The sequence below is a fragment of the Salvia miltiorrhiza genome, chromosome 5, assembly GCF_028751815.1.
Source record: "Salvia miltiorrhiza cultivar Shanhuang (shh) chromosome 5, IMPLAD_Smil_shh, whole genome shotgun sequence".
Lineage (NCBI taxonomy): Eukaryota > Viridiplantae > Streptophyta > Magnoliopsida > Lamiales > Lamiaceae > Salvia > Salvia miltiorrhiza.
The window spans coordinates 8,022,437-8,038,947 of NC_080391.1; the positions used below are offsets into that span (position 1 = coordinate 8,022,437).

The window sequence follows — 16,511 nt, forward strand, 5'->3', positions numbered from 1 at the left end:
TTAAATCATTTTTTGCTTAACAGTACGTGGCGTTGTCTCACAGTCCAGACCCAGTTTACCGAAGTAACCTATCGGGCACGAGGAAAGTTTCCAGCCGATATACTAGTCAAGCTTAATTAGGCAAAAGATGGAAGATAAAGAGAAATTAAGTATAAGGGTAGAAATGGTATTTCACAATAAAGTGGGTATTTTTCATAGATGTTTTATAGAGGTGGGTAGATTTGATAGATGTATTATAAAAGTGGGTATTAAAAACCATTTGCCCTTTGTCAAAACCTTTGGTCTTAAAAGTCAAAGTTTGATGAAGTCAGGAGGTTACCGCAGGAATAAAAATTGAGAATTAATTAATTAATTCTTGACATGGTATCATAAATCCGTTGAGCAAGAAGCACGCCTTCAAACGTTACCCAAAAGGCAGAGGGAGAAGAATGATTTCTTTCCCAAACTACCCCTTTGATTTGGATGTTCCCAAATTCCCCTTTTTTCCGGCAAAACCCACAACCGACAAAAATCCATCACGCCCATTATCATCTTCTATTTAATCACTCTCATTTCTGCCGATCTATAATTTTTAATTACGCCGTTAAGCTACAGAAATCGTGTCTAAATATTTTATTAGTTGATAATCCGGGTTTTATTACAATTTTTATCCAGCTTCTAGCGATTAACTGAAAGCAAAATTGAATTGAATTCGTAGATAGCTGTCCTGTCCATAACTTTTAGTAGTAATGTCTATTGGATCGTTTTGTAACAGTTTTTTTTTTCTTTCTCTTTTTCCAATTAAACATCAAATCAAGTATGAAACAGCCTCATATAGGACGTAGCTAGTGCAGATATTATGTGTATATTGGGGAAAAAACAAAAGAAAAGAATATACAAGAATTTAATTAAAAAAATTAGGGGCAGTAGCGTAATTGACGTAGTGAGTGGAGAGAGAGAGAGCAGTGTCACAAGGGGAGCTCCACCACCTCACACATAGTATTAATCTCCTCTCCTCACAAATTCACAACTCAACACTCTTTTCTCCGAGCACACGTAAACCTCATAAACCTCTCTCTCTTTCTCTTTCTGTTTTCTCTCTCCCTAAATTTCAACTGACACAACCAGAAAATTGAAGAAAAAGAAGAATGGCCGTTGAGTTACCGGACGATTTCAAATGCCCCATTTCTTTAGAGATAATGTCCGACCCCGTCATCCTCTCCTCCGGCCACACCTTCGATCGCGCCTCCATTCAGCAGTGGCTCGACGCTGGGCACCGCTCCTGTCCAATTACGAAACTGCCCCTGCCGGAACCCCCTTCCCTCATTCCCAACCACGCCCTCCGCAGCCTCATTTCTAATTACACCCTCCTCTCCTTGCCTAAACCCCACCACCCCCACCCACCCAATCCGCAAGCCCTAATCCAGCTTTTGATTTCTCCCTCGTCCCAGCTGGAGGATAAGCTCAATTCGCTCGACCAACTCAGCCGCCTCTGCAAGCGCGATTCCGCGATTCGCCGCCGCCTAGCCGAGTCGGGGGCCGTGTCGGCGGTTTTGAACTGTATCGACTCGGGCGAGCCGGGCCTCCAGGAGAAGGCCCTTCATTTTGTTCTGAATTTGAGCCTGGATGACGACAGCAAGGTAGGGCTGGTGGCCGAGGGAATTGTGGGCAAGGTCGTCTACGCGCTTCATTGCGGCGTTGGGGACACACGCGCTGTGGCCGCCACCGTGTTGACCAGCCTCGCCGTTCTGGAAGTCAACAAAGTCACAATCGGGTCCTACCCGGATGCGATTCCGGGTTTGGTATCCCTCCTACAGATGGGCACTTCAAGAGAGAGAAAGGAAGCGGCCACCGCATTGTTCACGCTTTGTTCCTTCTCCGAAAATCGGGTTCGAGCAATTCAGTGTGGGGCGGTGCCAATTTTAATCCAAAATGCCGATTCGGGCCTCGAGCGGGCCGTGGAGGTCTTGGGCCTGCTCGCAAAATGTAAACTTGCGCGAGATGAAATGTTGAGGTTTTGTGGGTTTTTGGATATTTTGATAGGGATTGTGAGCAACGGGAGTTCGAGGGGCGTGCAGTATGCGCTGCTAACATTGAGTTCCCTCTGTTGTTATAGTGAAAAAATGGGTTTAGAAGCTTTGAGAGAAGGGCTGTTTGAGACCTGTGTAGGGTTGTTGGAGGACGACAATGAGAAGGTCAGGCGGAACGCCAAGATGTTGATTCAGATATTGCAAGGGAAGAGGAGAAATGTATGATCTTGAAGATGGATTTAATTCAAAAAATTGATCTTCAAGGTGAGTAGCAAGTTTTTGTAATTTTAACCGTTGTTTGTATAAAGAATGACGTACCGAGGAATCTGGTTCTTTATTGTACATTTTCAAATAATCAGACGATACATATGGCGTCTCCTGTTGTTGATGCTCTCTCAAAATACTAGATACTCAAAGTTCAAAATTTGCCAATCATCCAAATACTATCTCAGATGACCTTGTTGAGTTTGAATTTTAGTCTCCAACTCTGGTTGGTTTTGAAGCTACTTGGCATGGTTTTATCAATGTATGTGACATTTTATCTGGGGTCGGGTGTGGCTGCTGTAAAGCCTTTTTTTCATGCAAGAATCAACTATTTTCTGAAATGTACTTACCACTATGCTGTGAATCCTCTTTTTCATGCAAGAATCAGCTCTTTACTGAAATGTACTTGGCCCAACATAGTGCGTAATTGTTTTGGTATATCTGTCTTGGCCTTTTGTGTATTTCTAGATTACCCACCAGTCCATCTCATTTGTATTGCTCTAAACTCCTATGAAAATGTTACTATTTCATCACTGGAGACTCTGCAGGTACCATTTTTTGTTCAAAAGTTTATAACTTTAATCTCTTCTGTTATGCCCTTGACCCAATTTTAGTTTTAGGATTCCACCACTCCATCTCTGCATTGAAGAATCTGCATTCTGAGGTAGATGGTTTTCACTTACCACTGAGTGCTGTTGATTGCTTTTCCTGTATCTGCAATCTTTAATGGCCTTATATATATGCTCTTACACAGTTTTTCATTATCCTATCTCTACTCACATAGATTCTTTGACTCCATTGGCATGTGTGGATCATATTAGATGTATTTCTCTTTTGATTTTATCCAGATGTGTAATAGAGCCCCAGTGCTGTTCCAAAGTGATTGCAGTAAATTGTACATGAGTCCCTGTGTCGTTCAACTATGCAATCAAGCTCGTTGAATATTGTACCATCAAGGAATATGTATATCTTTTTATCTTTTTTTAAAGAAAGGAATATGTATTAGTGGCTTAATGCTGGTATGTAAGTTGTAGCTGCCGGCCTCCAAAAGCGATGGGCTGATTAATATATATATATATATATATATATATATATATATATATATATATATAATCGATGAAAACTTGGTGTGATTGGGATTAGATTATTGTCATTTTCAGTATGATTTGGTTGGTGGCGAGCAGCTTCCGGGAAAAACCTAAATGGCTTAATTGGACTATTAATGCTATTTTGTCTTGGTAAACTTGTGGTTGCTTTCTTAATTGGACCTATTAATGCTCACCTATTTTAGTACTGCAAGTGGTAACATAGGAAGAATCTTTCGAAATTCCATATCAGAGGTTGGCCTGTTTGGTCCTTATCTTTTCAGATGCTTCCGTATAATTATTTAATTAAATGGATTTATGGCATTGCTATTTGTGAACATTGCTGACTTAATTCTCAGTGATGCCAAATTTCGGCTTTGCATATTCAGAAACTTGTAGCATTAGCATTTAGCAGTAGGTATAGCCACCTAATTAACCCTTGTGTTCGTCTCTTTCGATAACCTTATGTGGAGTGATGTCTGAGGCAGAGCGAGAGTGCCAATACCAATGGGGAAATTTCAAGTATACGCCTCAAGGGGGAATAATAAGTAATAAATTAAAGAACAAGGTATATTTAAATCCTACATTCTTATTTTAATTGGATCCATATACTTTTATTTCTAGACACAAGTTCCTTGTTTATTTTTTTGGTAAAAACTGTGTCTTCATACTTCTGCTCATGTCAAATTCAGGTAATTGGTTTTAATGTGACACGAGAACGGAATTTCAACACAAATAAAAGCAAGGATTCAATTCAATTTTTTATACAAATGGTGTAAGTTTAATGAGAACGAATACACAAGGACTTTATTTTAACAAATATAAGTATATGGGCCTTTTTTTAGTCGATAGACGCATTAAAAAAAAAAAAAAAAAACAGCTTCGTCGAATTGCATACTCCAATTGAATGCGACATAAAAGTAACCACGTCAGTATTATTATATAAGTATCAGTATATTTATAATTATAATATATCTATACTATATTAGAAAGGGAGTTTCCAATTTGAAATTAATTTCAAAATTGAATGACAATTTTGTAGTTATAATAAAATTGAAGGTTTATGTTTATACTATATGCTTTTCCTTTTATTTTCATTTTCTTTAACTTCTTATTTGTTGTTACATTTCTTTCCAAAATTGTGAAATTCGATTAATTATAAAATATTTAATATGCATATCAAATTAAAGATCACGATAAGAGCTTTAATATGATATATTTTATGAAAATATTTGATTTAAAATGTAAAAATTAAATTTATTTAAATATTAAAGTTTTATAAATTTCTCTCATCTCTCATCTTTTTTGAATATATATATATTTTTAATTCCTTTTAGTTACAATATTTTATTTTTAGTTTTTTTTAACTTATTTTTTATTTTTGTTTTTCATAATATCAAATTGAATAATTGTGAATTATTTTTTATTTTTTATTTTTTCAATATTCAATTCAAATATATTCAATTAAAATGAATTTTTTATTATATTTAAAGTATAATAATTGAATTAGTATTAATTTTATATAAATATAAAAATTAAAAATATTTTCCCGTGCATTGCACGGGATGCAAATGCTAGTTATATTAAAAAGACAACTTTCAATTTGAAATCAATTGCAAATCAATTTCAAAATTGAACGAGTGACAATTTCGTGATTATAAAAAAAATTGACGGTTTATTCGCAAATTATAATTTTCTTTTAATTTCATTTTTTCAGTCTTCTTTTTTTTAAAAAAAATTCGGTTGATTATAAAATATCTGATATGTATATCAAATTAAAAATCACGACAAAAGATTTAATTTGATATATTTTATGTAAATATTAGATTTGAAATGTAAAAGTTATATTTGTTTAAAGATTAAAATTTAATAAGTTTTCTCTCCGCTCATTTTTTTAAATAAATCTAATTTTAAATTATTTTTTATTTTTATTTTTATTTTCATTTTCATTTTGAATTTTTTTTCATAACATCAATTCTATAATTGTGAATTTTTCTTTATTTTATTTATTTTATTTTATTGTATATTCAGCTTAAATATATTTTAGTTTAAATTATATTTTTATTATATTTATAAATATGATAATTAAGTTGATATTAATTTTTAATATAAAAATATTTCACGTGTATTGTACGGGTGCAAATACTAGTCGTAGTTTACGCATAGATTCCATTCCATGTCAGGGAATAGAAAACTAATTAAGAAGTTGGAACGAGTCTTATAAATTGCAAGGTTCCTAATTGATGTCATTTATGTAATTTGGATTCTAAACTGAGAAAAAAGGCCTGTAGGTAACATTTAGTTTCTTTAAAAAAATAAAAGAAAAAAAAGTTTATTAAATGAATATATTTGCAAAATACTGGTCCAGTGTTTCCATACCGGATTCCTGGCCTAAATACGGTAGTGGGCTTTAGGCTTGGTTGCTTTGTAGCCCATATCAAATGTATGAAAGGGAAGGAGTTGATTGGTATATTGGTGGGGCCGATGCGTGAAATAATGTTGTGGTTAATTTGACCAGAAAGGCGTTTCCAAAGGTATGTAATTGATTGCAGTCCTTTGCAATTGTAATTGCAATTGCATGCATGCATGCATGCTCATGCTTTTCCACTTACATTCATTGCCAATTATGTCTCTCTTAATTCTTGCCGCAACATTACTTTTGGTTAGGACACATTTTACATCTCTCCATATTCTGCGCAGAAATTAAACAGCCTACATCTTCATCTTGCGTCAACCTATATACTTGAACAACACATTATTACATGCCATGAGATTAAACCACACATCGACAGTCATAAAGGAGCATGTGTTGTTCCTTTACTCTGATTATGCTTTGCACATTATTCATAGCATCATGACATGTCCCCAAGATGCACATCTAAAATAAATAACAAAAAATAAAACTTCTACAAACCGTGCCATGTCTTATCTATAAAAAATACATTTAACATTACATATAAATTGCCTATTATATCCTTAATATATATTTTATTTTAAGAATAATTTTATAAATTATAATATTATATTCATTACATATTACACTAAATCTATTTAATATATATATATATATATATATATATATATATATATATATATAGGGAGAGGTTCAGGAAAGAACCATAAATAAAAGAAGACCGGAGAACCATTTTCAGTCATTCGATCATCAAGATCTACGGTGGATGCATCATCTTGTTGGATTAATTTTTTTTATTTTTTTGAGTGCATTAATTTTAACAGCGAATGCATTAATTATTACAGTGAATGCATTAGATTTGATGGTTCTCACGTTCTCACAAATAATGTAGAACTACATTATTTGTGAGAACGTGAGAACCATCAAATCTAATGCATTCACTGTAAAAATTAATGCATTCGCTGTTAAAATTAATGCACTCAAAAAAATAAAAAAAAATTGCTCCCTTCAGGATTCGAACCCAGGATCTGCATTAATCCAACAAGATGATGCATCCACCGTAGATCTTGATGATCGAATGACTGAAAATGGTTCTCCGGTCTTCTTTTATTTATGGTTCTTTCCTGAACCTCTCCCTATATATATATATATATATTTCATGTTATCATTATCTTAATTTTTTATTTTTGAAATTAAATCTATTTACACAAATTCTCATGTACATCAGGATGTACGGTGCATCCATATATGTAGGGATGTGTATATATATTAATCGGTTCAGTTTAATTACCAGCTAAGTTATGTTCAGCTGATTTCGAAATCCACTAGCAGCATTTTAATCAATTTAAGTTTGGACCGATCCGGTTTGCCCGATCCAATTTATTAAATAATTACTCTTTTTTTAAGGCAAATAATTATTCATTTGCATGTATTAAAAGTTTTTTTTTTTTTTTTTATCAAATCAGAATGAAAATATATAAGAAAATGCAGCGCTCGTGAGACTCAAACACACACCTTGTCGATACTAGACATGCAATCCACCAACTAAACTAGATCGTAACTGGTGTTTAAAATCACCCCTTTGTGTATATATATATATATATATATATATATATATATAGGGTTAGGTTCAATGAAAAAGGCCTAAATGTAAGAAAGAAGAGAGAAGTAATCTCATCCGTTGATCTTATCTAATCTAACGGACATGATTTATTCACGCCATGTTCAACGGATTTTTTCGTTGAACATTCGTGAACATATACAATATTTTTGGGGTTCTGGGTTTCGACCCCCCATATGTTCAACGAAAAAATCCGTTGAACATGGCGTGAATAAATCATGTCCGTTAGATTAGATAAGATCAACGGATTAGATTACTTCTCTCTTCTTTCTTACATTTAGGCCTTCTTCATTGAACTTTAGCCTATATATATATATATATATATATATATATATATAAGCATCCCCGCATATCCGGATGTACAGGACCAACTTATCTATTTATGACTATTCAATAAGAAATCTGAATTCATTAACTATAATTAAATTAATCTTTCGTTGCTACATTAAAAAATATATGTGTGATTTTACTTCACTTTTCTACTAAAGGAAGAAGAATTAGATCTAAAAAATATTATAACAATATATTAATTCACTAAATATACATTAAAAATCTATCTTTGATTTTATATTAACCATGAAAAGAAGTTATTCAATTTTTTTGATATTAATTACTTACTATATATTGTGAAATTTAATATAAATATTCAATTCTAATAATTTATTAATATAAAATTTATGAATTGTGTGCAATACATACGCTCTTTATTAAAAAAAATATTAATATATTTTAGTTAGACTAACATTCAATATCACACGTACGTTTTATTAAAAAAAATATTAATATATTTTAATTAGACTAACATTCAATATCACACGTACGTTTTTCTAGTATGTAGTAAAATATGCATTTCGTCGGTGCCTCCTTTTTATTTTCTTGTTTGTTAAGCTCAGACTTCGGGTTACAGGCACAAACTAACAATTGTTAAGCCATTATCACTTATCTAGATTAAAACATCTCTTTCAAGACACCAACTTTTATAAGAAAACTTTTTTATTAGACTTAACGCAGCTTTCTCATTGGAAACACAAGCAATAAAATTTAACTAAATTCTTTTGCTGTGATGTTAATGTTTTGTCATAATCTAACTCCATATAAATCATACTTTCGCCTCCACATAAAAATGTGCATTTTTTTAATATTTTAATACGTCCTACAAGAATATATACCATTAATTACTTCATTATGTAATACTAGTACTACCATTCGTGCGATGCACGACGAATATCAAAATTAATTAATATATTTAAATAAATAAATATAAATATTAAATATAATCAAAATATGAATAAATGCAAAATATATTTTAATAAATAAATATTTCATATACAAACATAGAAAAAGAAAGTTGTAAAAACTAAAAAGTAATGGAGAGAGAAATAACATATTAAAAAAAAACTTCATAATTTATTTTTTTTCATGATTTTTATATCAAATTAAAGATCTTTTCACGAACTTAAATTTAAGATGCATATTGAATATTTTTTTCATTAATCAAATATGACGATATTTAGAAGGAAAAAAATGAGAAGTGAAAAAATTGATAGGAAGAGAGAAAAAATAATTGAAAAATTGGTGGAAGAAGAGAGAGAAAAAAAGAGGGAAAAACTCCTCTTTTATATATTATATAGATTACTAAAATGGATTTTTTTTCTAAACTCACAACACACTCACCTAATATCTATTAAATCTTGCACCACAAAAAATGATGCACACTATTAAAAGACGAAGGGATATAAATTAATCAATTTGGTCAAATTTAAACCAATTTGCATGCATGCTTTGCTCATAGTCATGAACTATAATGCTCCTAAAAAAACTTATAATTAAGTTGCTTAGGAACTTGTAAGTTCTTGAAAAGTACTTAGCAAAAAAAAATCTTAAATAATTTATAAGTTCTTCAACACTAACTTTTTTTATAAGCTTATAAGCAATAATTAGTATTTTATAAGAATAATTCTACTATGGTTCATCCAAATTCATGTATTATCAATTTTCTCTTTCTAACTAGGATTTTCTCTTTTTAGCTCACAATTCTCTTTATAGTATAAAAGTTCAATTATTCAAATACTTTAATAACTTAAAAGTTTGTTAATTATTTTATTAGCTCTTTAAAATGAACTTAGTCAAACACGCTCATATTGCTTAATTTTAGCACAAATTAACAGAAATATCAATAATTTTTTTTTTGGAATTATAAGAAGTATCTATTCATATACTCAAATAAGTCATTCGCAAGCGGGACCTCTACAACACACAAAAGTGGAAAAATAACCGCACACGGACGGGAGTATCATTACCCACACAAAGATGGAAAAATTACCCTACAATCCAGCACCTCTTATAAAGAAGAGTTTTTTAGTGCCTCAACTTTTGCCACTTGAGCTAGGCGTCATTGGCGGAAATATCAATAATTTGCTAAATGGTGAATAATTAATGATTTTTAATGAATCAACTAACGCAAAGAAATTCAATTTTTTCCAATTTAAGGCCAAAATGCAGAAAGTAAAACGTAGCGAAAACAAACTTGGAAAGAGGCATATTTGCAAAACAGATTTTAAATTGGGTTTCAACTTTATAACTTGAATTGATTAAAAAAAAAAAGCTTTGTTACTTGAATTCATATGCGGAAGTGGTCCAACTAGGAAAAGGGTCGAGCGATGGTTATATTAATATAGGCCTATTGTCAGAGTACCCCTAAAAGTTTGGGTGCCGATCGAGACATGTCGAGTCTATACGACATGCATTGGTCGACCGGCGCAAGGTTGCCAATAGCGGCGGCACAAAGCAACAGATTGTTTGAACGAGCCGGACCGAGGGGTGCCTAGGATTGCCGAGAATTCTGAGCAACGGACGATCGGCACAATGCAAGCAAGGAGTCATGCGAGCGATGTCCATGGTCGCAAGTCGCTCGTATTCCAGTGACTGCTCAAGAAATCATGACGGCGGTATCCAAGTTACTTGAAACGAAGTTTGCCAGGATTCAACAAAAAGAGACAGAAATGGCTATGAGATGAGATCGAAGGAGCAGGACACTAGCTAATTGTCTCACATCACAACCAATTATGCATATGTTAAAACATGGTATTATCATAATGCATAGAGAAAGATAAAGAGAAGCAAATGATTGTTATTATATTGCTTGATGATCTTCCGTATTACAATGATACTTATTTATAGGTTCAGAAATGTAGTAAAGTCATGCATAATCTCACTAAAGTCATACAAAATATTTCTTTTGACTTTGCTAAATATTTCTACTTCTAGATGTTGTTTTTCTTGACTTTGATTATTGAGTATTTTCAACACTCCCCCTCAAGTTGAGTGACGGGAATTTCCGATACTCAACTTGGAAAGAACATCTGAAAAAACTTTTGGAGTTTACAGCCTTGTCAGCATCAGTGTAGGCTTGTATCTCGAGATGTTCAGTTTTCCTGAACAGTACTCCATAGTCAAAGGTTCCTTTCAAGTATCTCACAATTCTGAGCGCAGCTTCCATGTGGTCGGCTTGTGGTTGGTGCAAGAATTGACTCACAACCCCAACAGCATATGCAATATCCGGTCGATAAATGCATGAAAATCAAAAGATTCATTTGATTTTGAAATTTTAAATAGTTTATACTCGTATTTAGGAGTTCTTCATTTGATTTTGAAATTTTAAATAGTTTATACTCGTGTTTAGGAGTTCTTCATTTTGATTTTGAAATTTTAAATAGTTTATACTCGTATTTAGGAGTTCTTGAATTGAATTTTGGAATTTTAAATAGTTTATACTCGTATTTAGGAGTGATTGAATTTCTTCGAATTTGTAAATAGTTTATACTCGTATTTAGGAGTACGTTGATTTGAATTTGATTTTTTTTTTTTTAATTTTCAAATTGGGCTATGTTGTATCTGTGGCCCCACAATCAAAAATCCATTTTTTTTTATCTCTATCTTGTTTATCACTAGAGATTTGATATGCAGCGGAAGTAATTTTAGTATTATGTAGAAGATTGGGGTGTTTCTGTAATTTCTGAAAACTTAGGGGGGCAGATTTTAAAGGGTGGGGTATCTTTTGCAAATAAAGAGAAGAATGAGGGTTTAGTGTCAAAACACCAAACCTTATACCTAATTCCCTTCTCCATCCGCCTCCCCTTCCTTCTCCATCCGCCTCTCTCTCATTCATCATCATCACATTGGATTCTTCACAGCCCTTCGATTTCGCCGGCTCCGCCGCAGAGTTCTGGCTCCGGCGGCGGCATTGATCGACGACGTCCTCCACCTCGTAAATGACGTCACTTGCCTGGCGGACGAGCTCCTCAAAGACGGCGTCGTCGTCGTCCTTCACCGACTGCGCGGAATCTGCAAGGAATGCTCTAAAGACCCGGAGATTCATCTCCAGCTTCTCCAGTTGGGTCTTCACGTTCTTCACCAACTGGGCTTCGTACAGCAGTAGCTGCTGGATCTTATCCAGCAGCCGTTCCAGTGCTGCATCCGCCATTAATTGCGTCTCTACCCTCTTCTGCCCAACCGGAGATGTCCGATTTGTGGCCGCCTCCGCTGCTCCCGCAGCCACCGCCGCTGCTCCGGTAGGCTTTTGACAGTTAGCCACGCCGTAGTAATGATTCGGCGGCGGCAGCGAAGATTGGGCGGCGGCGACGACCGAGACGCCTGGGTTCTTTCCTCCGCCTTCTTTGCTTCTATCGGCGGTGATTTGTTGCAACCGCACTTCCGGCCGTGTTGCAGGGCGGAATGTGGTGGTAAGTTCGGTCCCGGTCTCTTCCGATGATGAAATGTTGGTTTTGAAGCGGTTGGTTGCCGACTGCAAAATCTGTAGTCGGGCAGCCTCCCTTCTCATTTTTGAGAAGGCCAATTTTATTTGAGGTATTTGGAACCGTGATGAATGATTTCTGAGTTCCCAGAATCATGCCTGCTCTGATACCATGTTAAAACATGGTATTATCATAATGCATAGAGAAAGATAAAGAGAAGCAAATGATTGTTATTATATTGCTTGATGATCTTCCGTATTACAATGATACTTATTTATAGGTTCAGAAATGTAGTAAAGTCATGCATAATCTCACTAAAGTCATACAAAATATTTCTTTTGACTTTGCTAAATATTTCTACTTCTAGATGTTGTTTTTCTTGACTTTGATTATTGAGTATTTTCAACAGCATATTGTCAACTCCGATGAAGCAGTTATCAATAATCCTACTGGGTCTCAGAAGAACATGATACATTATTGATAATACTCACTTTTATATGTTTTTAATGTTCTTATGATGTTAATTAATTTTGTAAAGAATAGAGTGTTTGAAAGTTGTTTTGTGCTTGAATTGCCTTAAATTATCTTGTTAAATGTGATACTTACTCGCACTTTGGTAAAATTTTAAAAATATTGAGGTTGAATTAGGTTGAGTGATCTAAATGAAAATTGTAGATCATCTCGATATGAGTTCGTAGGTGCAAATGGATCGCAAATCAGAGTTTGAACGAGTGAGATATGACCGAAACAAGAAAGTCGCATGTAGTATTGAATAGTGGTCGTGGAGATTTTCGGTCTTTTGCGAGATTTTATCAATATTTTCGAGTTATGTGCTGTAGTTACCCCATGTGTCTATATATAGGTCATTTTATTGGTCTATTAGACACATCTCTTATCCATCTTTTCATATACATTTACAGTTTTTAGCTTTAGAATTTATTTCTTTCATAGTTTATAGTTCTTAAATTTATTTTTTACAAGATTGAAAATTTCAACTGTTATTCCGAATAATTTTCTAATTTTATTTATTTTAGTCTTTTTAATTGCTTTCTTTTTAATCATGTCTTCTGTTTATTTATCTATGTCCGGTTAGTTTCGTTTCTAATTTTAGGGTTTATATGTAGTTGGTTGAATTTGTGTGTTTGATTTATTAATATCAATTTGCCCTACAGTTCCTGATTCATGATGCTTGATTTCTTGTGAATTATCTGATCAATAATTTGCATGTTTAGCTGTTTAGTTTGAGACTTATATGTGATAATTGTTCAGTTGATTCAAGAATGCATGGTGGTCGTCGTATACCACCAAATAATACCTGCAATACTATAAAAAATTAAGTGAGTATAATGATAAGCAGGGTCGAACCACAGATAACAGATAAAATCATCAAATTCCCTAAAGACCTAATTTTTTGATGTAGGCCACCACGCCTTAAGTTGAGAGAAATATTAATTGACTAAGAAAACAAAAAAATCAACAAAAATAACTCTAAAAAAATAATCAATGAAAAGTAAATCGGCTCGAATAAATCCATACTCATTTAATAACTATGTTCATCGACGCAAAGATAAATTAATCCCTATCAACCAACCAGTTATAGGATACCGTGAATGCAATGGACGTACCACAATCCCTACTTACTGTGTCGATAAACTGCTGGAGATACGCTAGATCTGCTTATTTCCCATATTAAAATGCCAAACATAGATTTAATAAAGATGAATGAACCCAATTTAGACCAATTATTTTAGATACACTAGTAATAATTAATCCACCAATTTATTCCTACTACGAACACGGTAGCTTTATCACTAATCAGCTCTATTCCAACAATTACGGATTGGGGGAACCAATTGACTGTAATCCAATTTAACCTAAGTTGACCAGACTTAAATTAAATTAGAACTATCTTTAAACACAAGGAACAAATCGAAATCAATAGGAATCAATTATATGAACAATTAGATCTCACATGTATTAAATCAGTATTTCATTATTCTCGCCGAATTAAGAATTTAGCTACTCATAATTAAATTAACAATAATCAAATAAATAAAAGCAATCATAAACTAATCGAACAAAAGAATTAAATTGCAAGAATAACAAAAAGTCACCACTATGGAATTAAAGACGAAAAAATCGGCTGCCAAGTATTTCCAAGCTAGCCGCCAACTTCCAAGCAAAATTGAAAAGAGTAATTAAAACTTAAAATCCTGAGCTTAGAAAATAAGTCAAATGTGTATCTAAGAAACTAACTAATCCTATATATATATTTAAAAATTGGCAGCTACCAAACCAAGGGAATTGATTCCCACAAAACACAAACAGTCGGCTACTCCAAAATGGGCTGCCAAAATTCGAACAAAAAGCCCAAATACATAATTAATCAAAAGATTATAGTTTAATTAAAACTAGAGCAAATATTCCAATTCCAAGTCTTCTTCCATCTTCACGAGTCATCCAAACTTCATCAAAATTCTCAACTTTTATCATCTTTCATCATCTCCCGACATCTACTAGCATTCATCTCCAATCCATCTAATTTTTGCGCCAAATACCAACAGCTTGGGTAATATCAAGGCAAAACCAACAACAAACGACACGAAAATTGATAACTAAATTACACACATCAATGCATGATATAGTTTTACATTCAGACTTGAATGTGATAGCTAGGTGGGCTAGATGAAGCTATTCTCCATGAGCTATTGTGAGTTAATTTATTCTCTTGAGACTTGAATGTGATTGAGAATTTATTAATGTACTTTCATAGTTGTTCATTAGAGAAAATTATTAATAATACCATGATTTTTCATTGGGTTTGAATAAATTGGTAATTGAGTCAATATGTTAAATGTATAGGTTTAATTAACATCAATACATTTCCTTGGATCAGTATTTTTATTATTTATTTATTTTATTTTATTTTGCATTAGTTGAGTCCAGTTTTAGTTATTTATCATATTTTTGTTTGCTTGCCTAAATATTGACTTAGAAATTTATTAGGATTATTCATAGTATTTTTAATTATTCAGTCCATGTGGATTTAATATTTTGCTTACTACTTGCTATTAGTTGTACCGTTTAATTACAATATGATTACTAGTATTTTAGTGACCAATCATGATCAAATGAAACCTCTAGACTTTTTACGGGGTGAACAAACCTTATTCAAACCTGCCCGTGTGACCAAAAAACGAATGTTGATCGCCGTGTTACACGAAGTACCTCGTAGGATTCGACGTTAAGCACTGACAACCACTTGGTGTCGAATATTGACAAAACGGGAGTCAGACGTTGTTAAAGAGAGACTTAAACATGCTAACGATGCAGGTCGTAGACCATGAGACTTTGTGATTAAATCAGATGATTCCGTCAATATACGCACTATGTCTCGCGTTGCTATTAAATGATTGGCAGACGAAAATGGAAATGGAAAAAGCCGTTGTTCCATGAATATTTTAGTTTGGAACATCTGCGGTCTGATAGACGAGTATAAGCTCGTTCTTAGAGAACATGTTCGTTCATTTTCTCCCATGATTACTGGTTGCAGAGTCATAACTTCTGTTTGGCGGTTGTTTCACATATTATCAGAGAGGGAAATATTCCCGCGAATATCATGACAAGTCTGCACACGCCGAATGTTGGAGGATTCGACGCTTTCTCTTTTTTGCTTTGCATGGCATTCATCAAACAAGTTTCATGTTTGGATTTTTCCACACTCAGACTATGATTCCGGCTTCATGGTTGTTGTTTGACTGTCTGTTTTATGTGGATTGACGAACAGACCTCAGAATGAGGGGCTTGAGGGTGTTCAACTTCTGTTTTTGCTTCGAATGGTTCGGCATTGTGCAAGACTTGTACGTTTGTTTGGCATTTCGATCAAGCTTTTTCTTTTTTGGAGCTTTCGTGTTTCGTGGGTCTCGCGCTTGAGTTTTATGTCCAGTAATGATTTTAATGGGAGTCATGCATGGGATTCTTGCTTTAATCCACCTACTGAATTTATTATGTTGATTAGATGGTTTTGGCTTCGTTTTTAAAATACATGTTCCATGGGGAGGCTAGTGTATAAACACTTCTTAACATATAAAATACAAACTAGTTAAAATGTATGAATTCTATGTAGAACATGTGTGAATTTGTTGTGTAACTGTATGAATTGCGAAAAATAATTTTTTTGCTACTTATGAAATTCGAATTAGGAACCATGAATTCATCCAATAAAGTGATGAATCAACCGTAGATTTTGATGATCTAAGTGCTGAAAATGGTTTCTATTTTATATTCTAAGAGGTATTTTTATTTTAACTAGGGGTGGGAATCGGGTCGGGTTCGGGTACCCTACCCGAAAAAATCGGGTACCCG

General features: G+C 33.5%; 1 protein-coding gene across 1 annotated transcript; it reads left to right on the plus strand.

Moving 5' to 3' along the window:
• The first annotated feature begins 830 nt into the window (after window positions 1-830).
• On the plus strand, window positions 831-2,515 carry LOC130985703 (U-box domain-containing protein 8-like). The gene has a single exon (XM_057908792.1). The coding sequence runs from the start codon at window positions 1,128-1,130 to the stop codon at window positions 2,232-2,234; it is 1,107 nt and encodes a 368-aa protein (XP_057764775.1). The 5' UTR covers window positions 831-1,127; the 3' UTR covers window positions 2,235-2,515.
• Window positions 2,516-16,511: the final 13,996 nt, after the last annotated feature.

What these genes read in the sequence shown, in the direction of transcription:
- LOC130985703 (XM_057908792.1), top strand. Translation starts at nt 1,128, where the DNA reads ATGGCCGTTGAGTTACCGGACGATTTCAAATGCCCCATTTCTTTAGAG.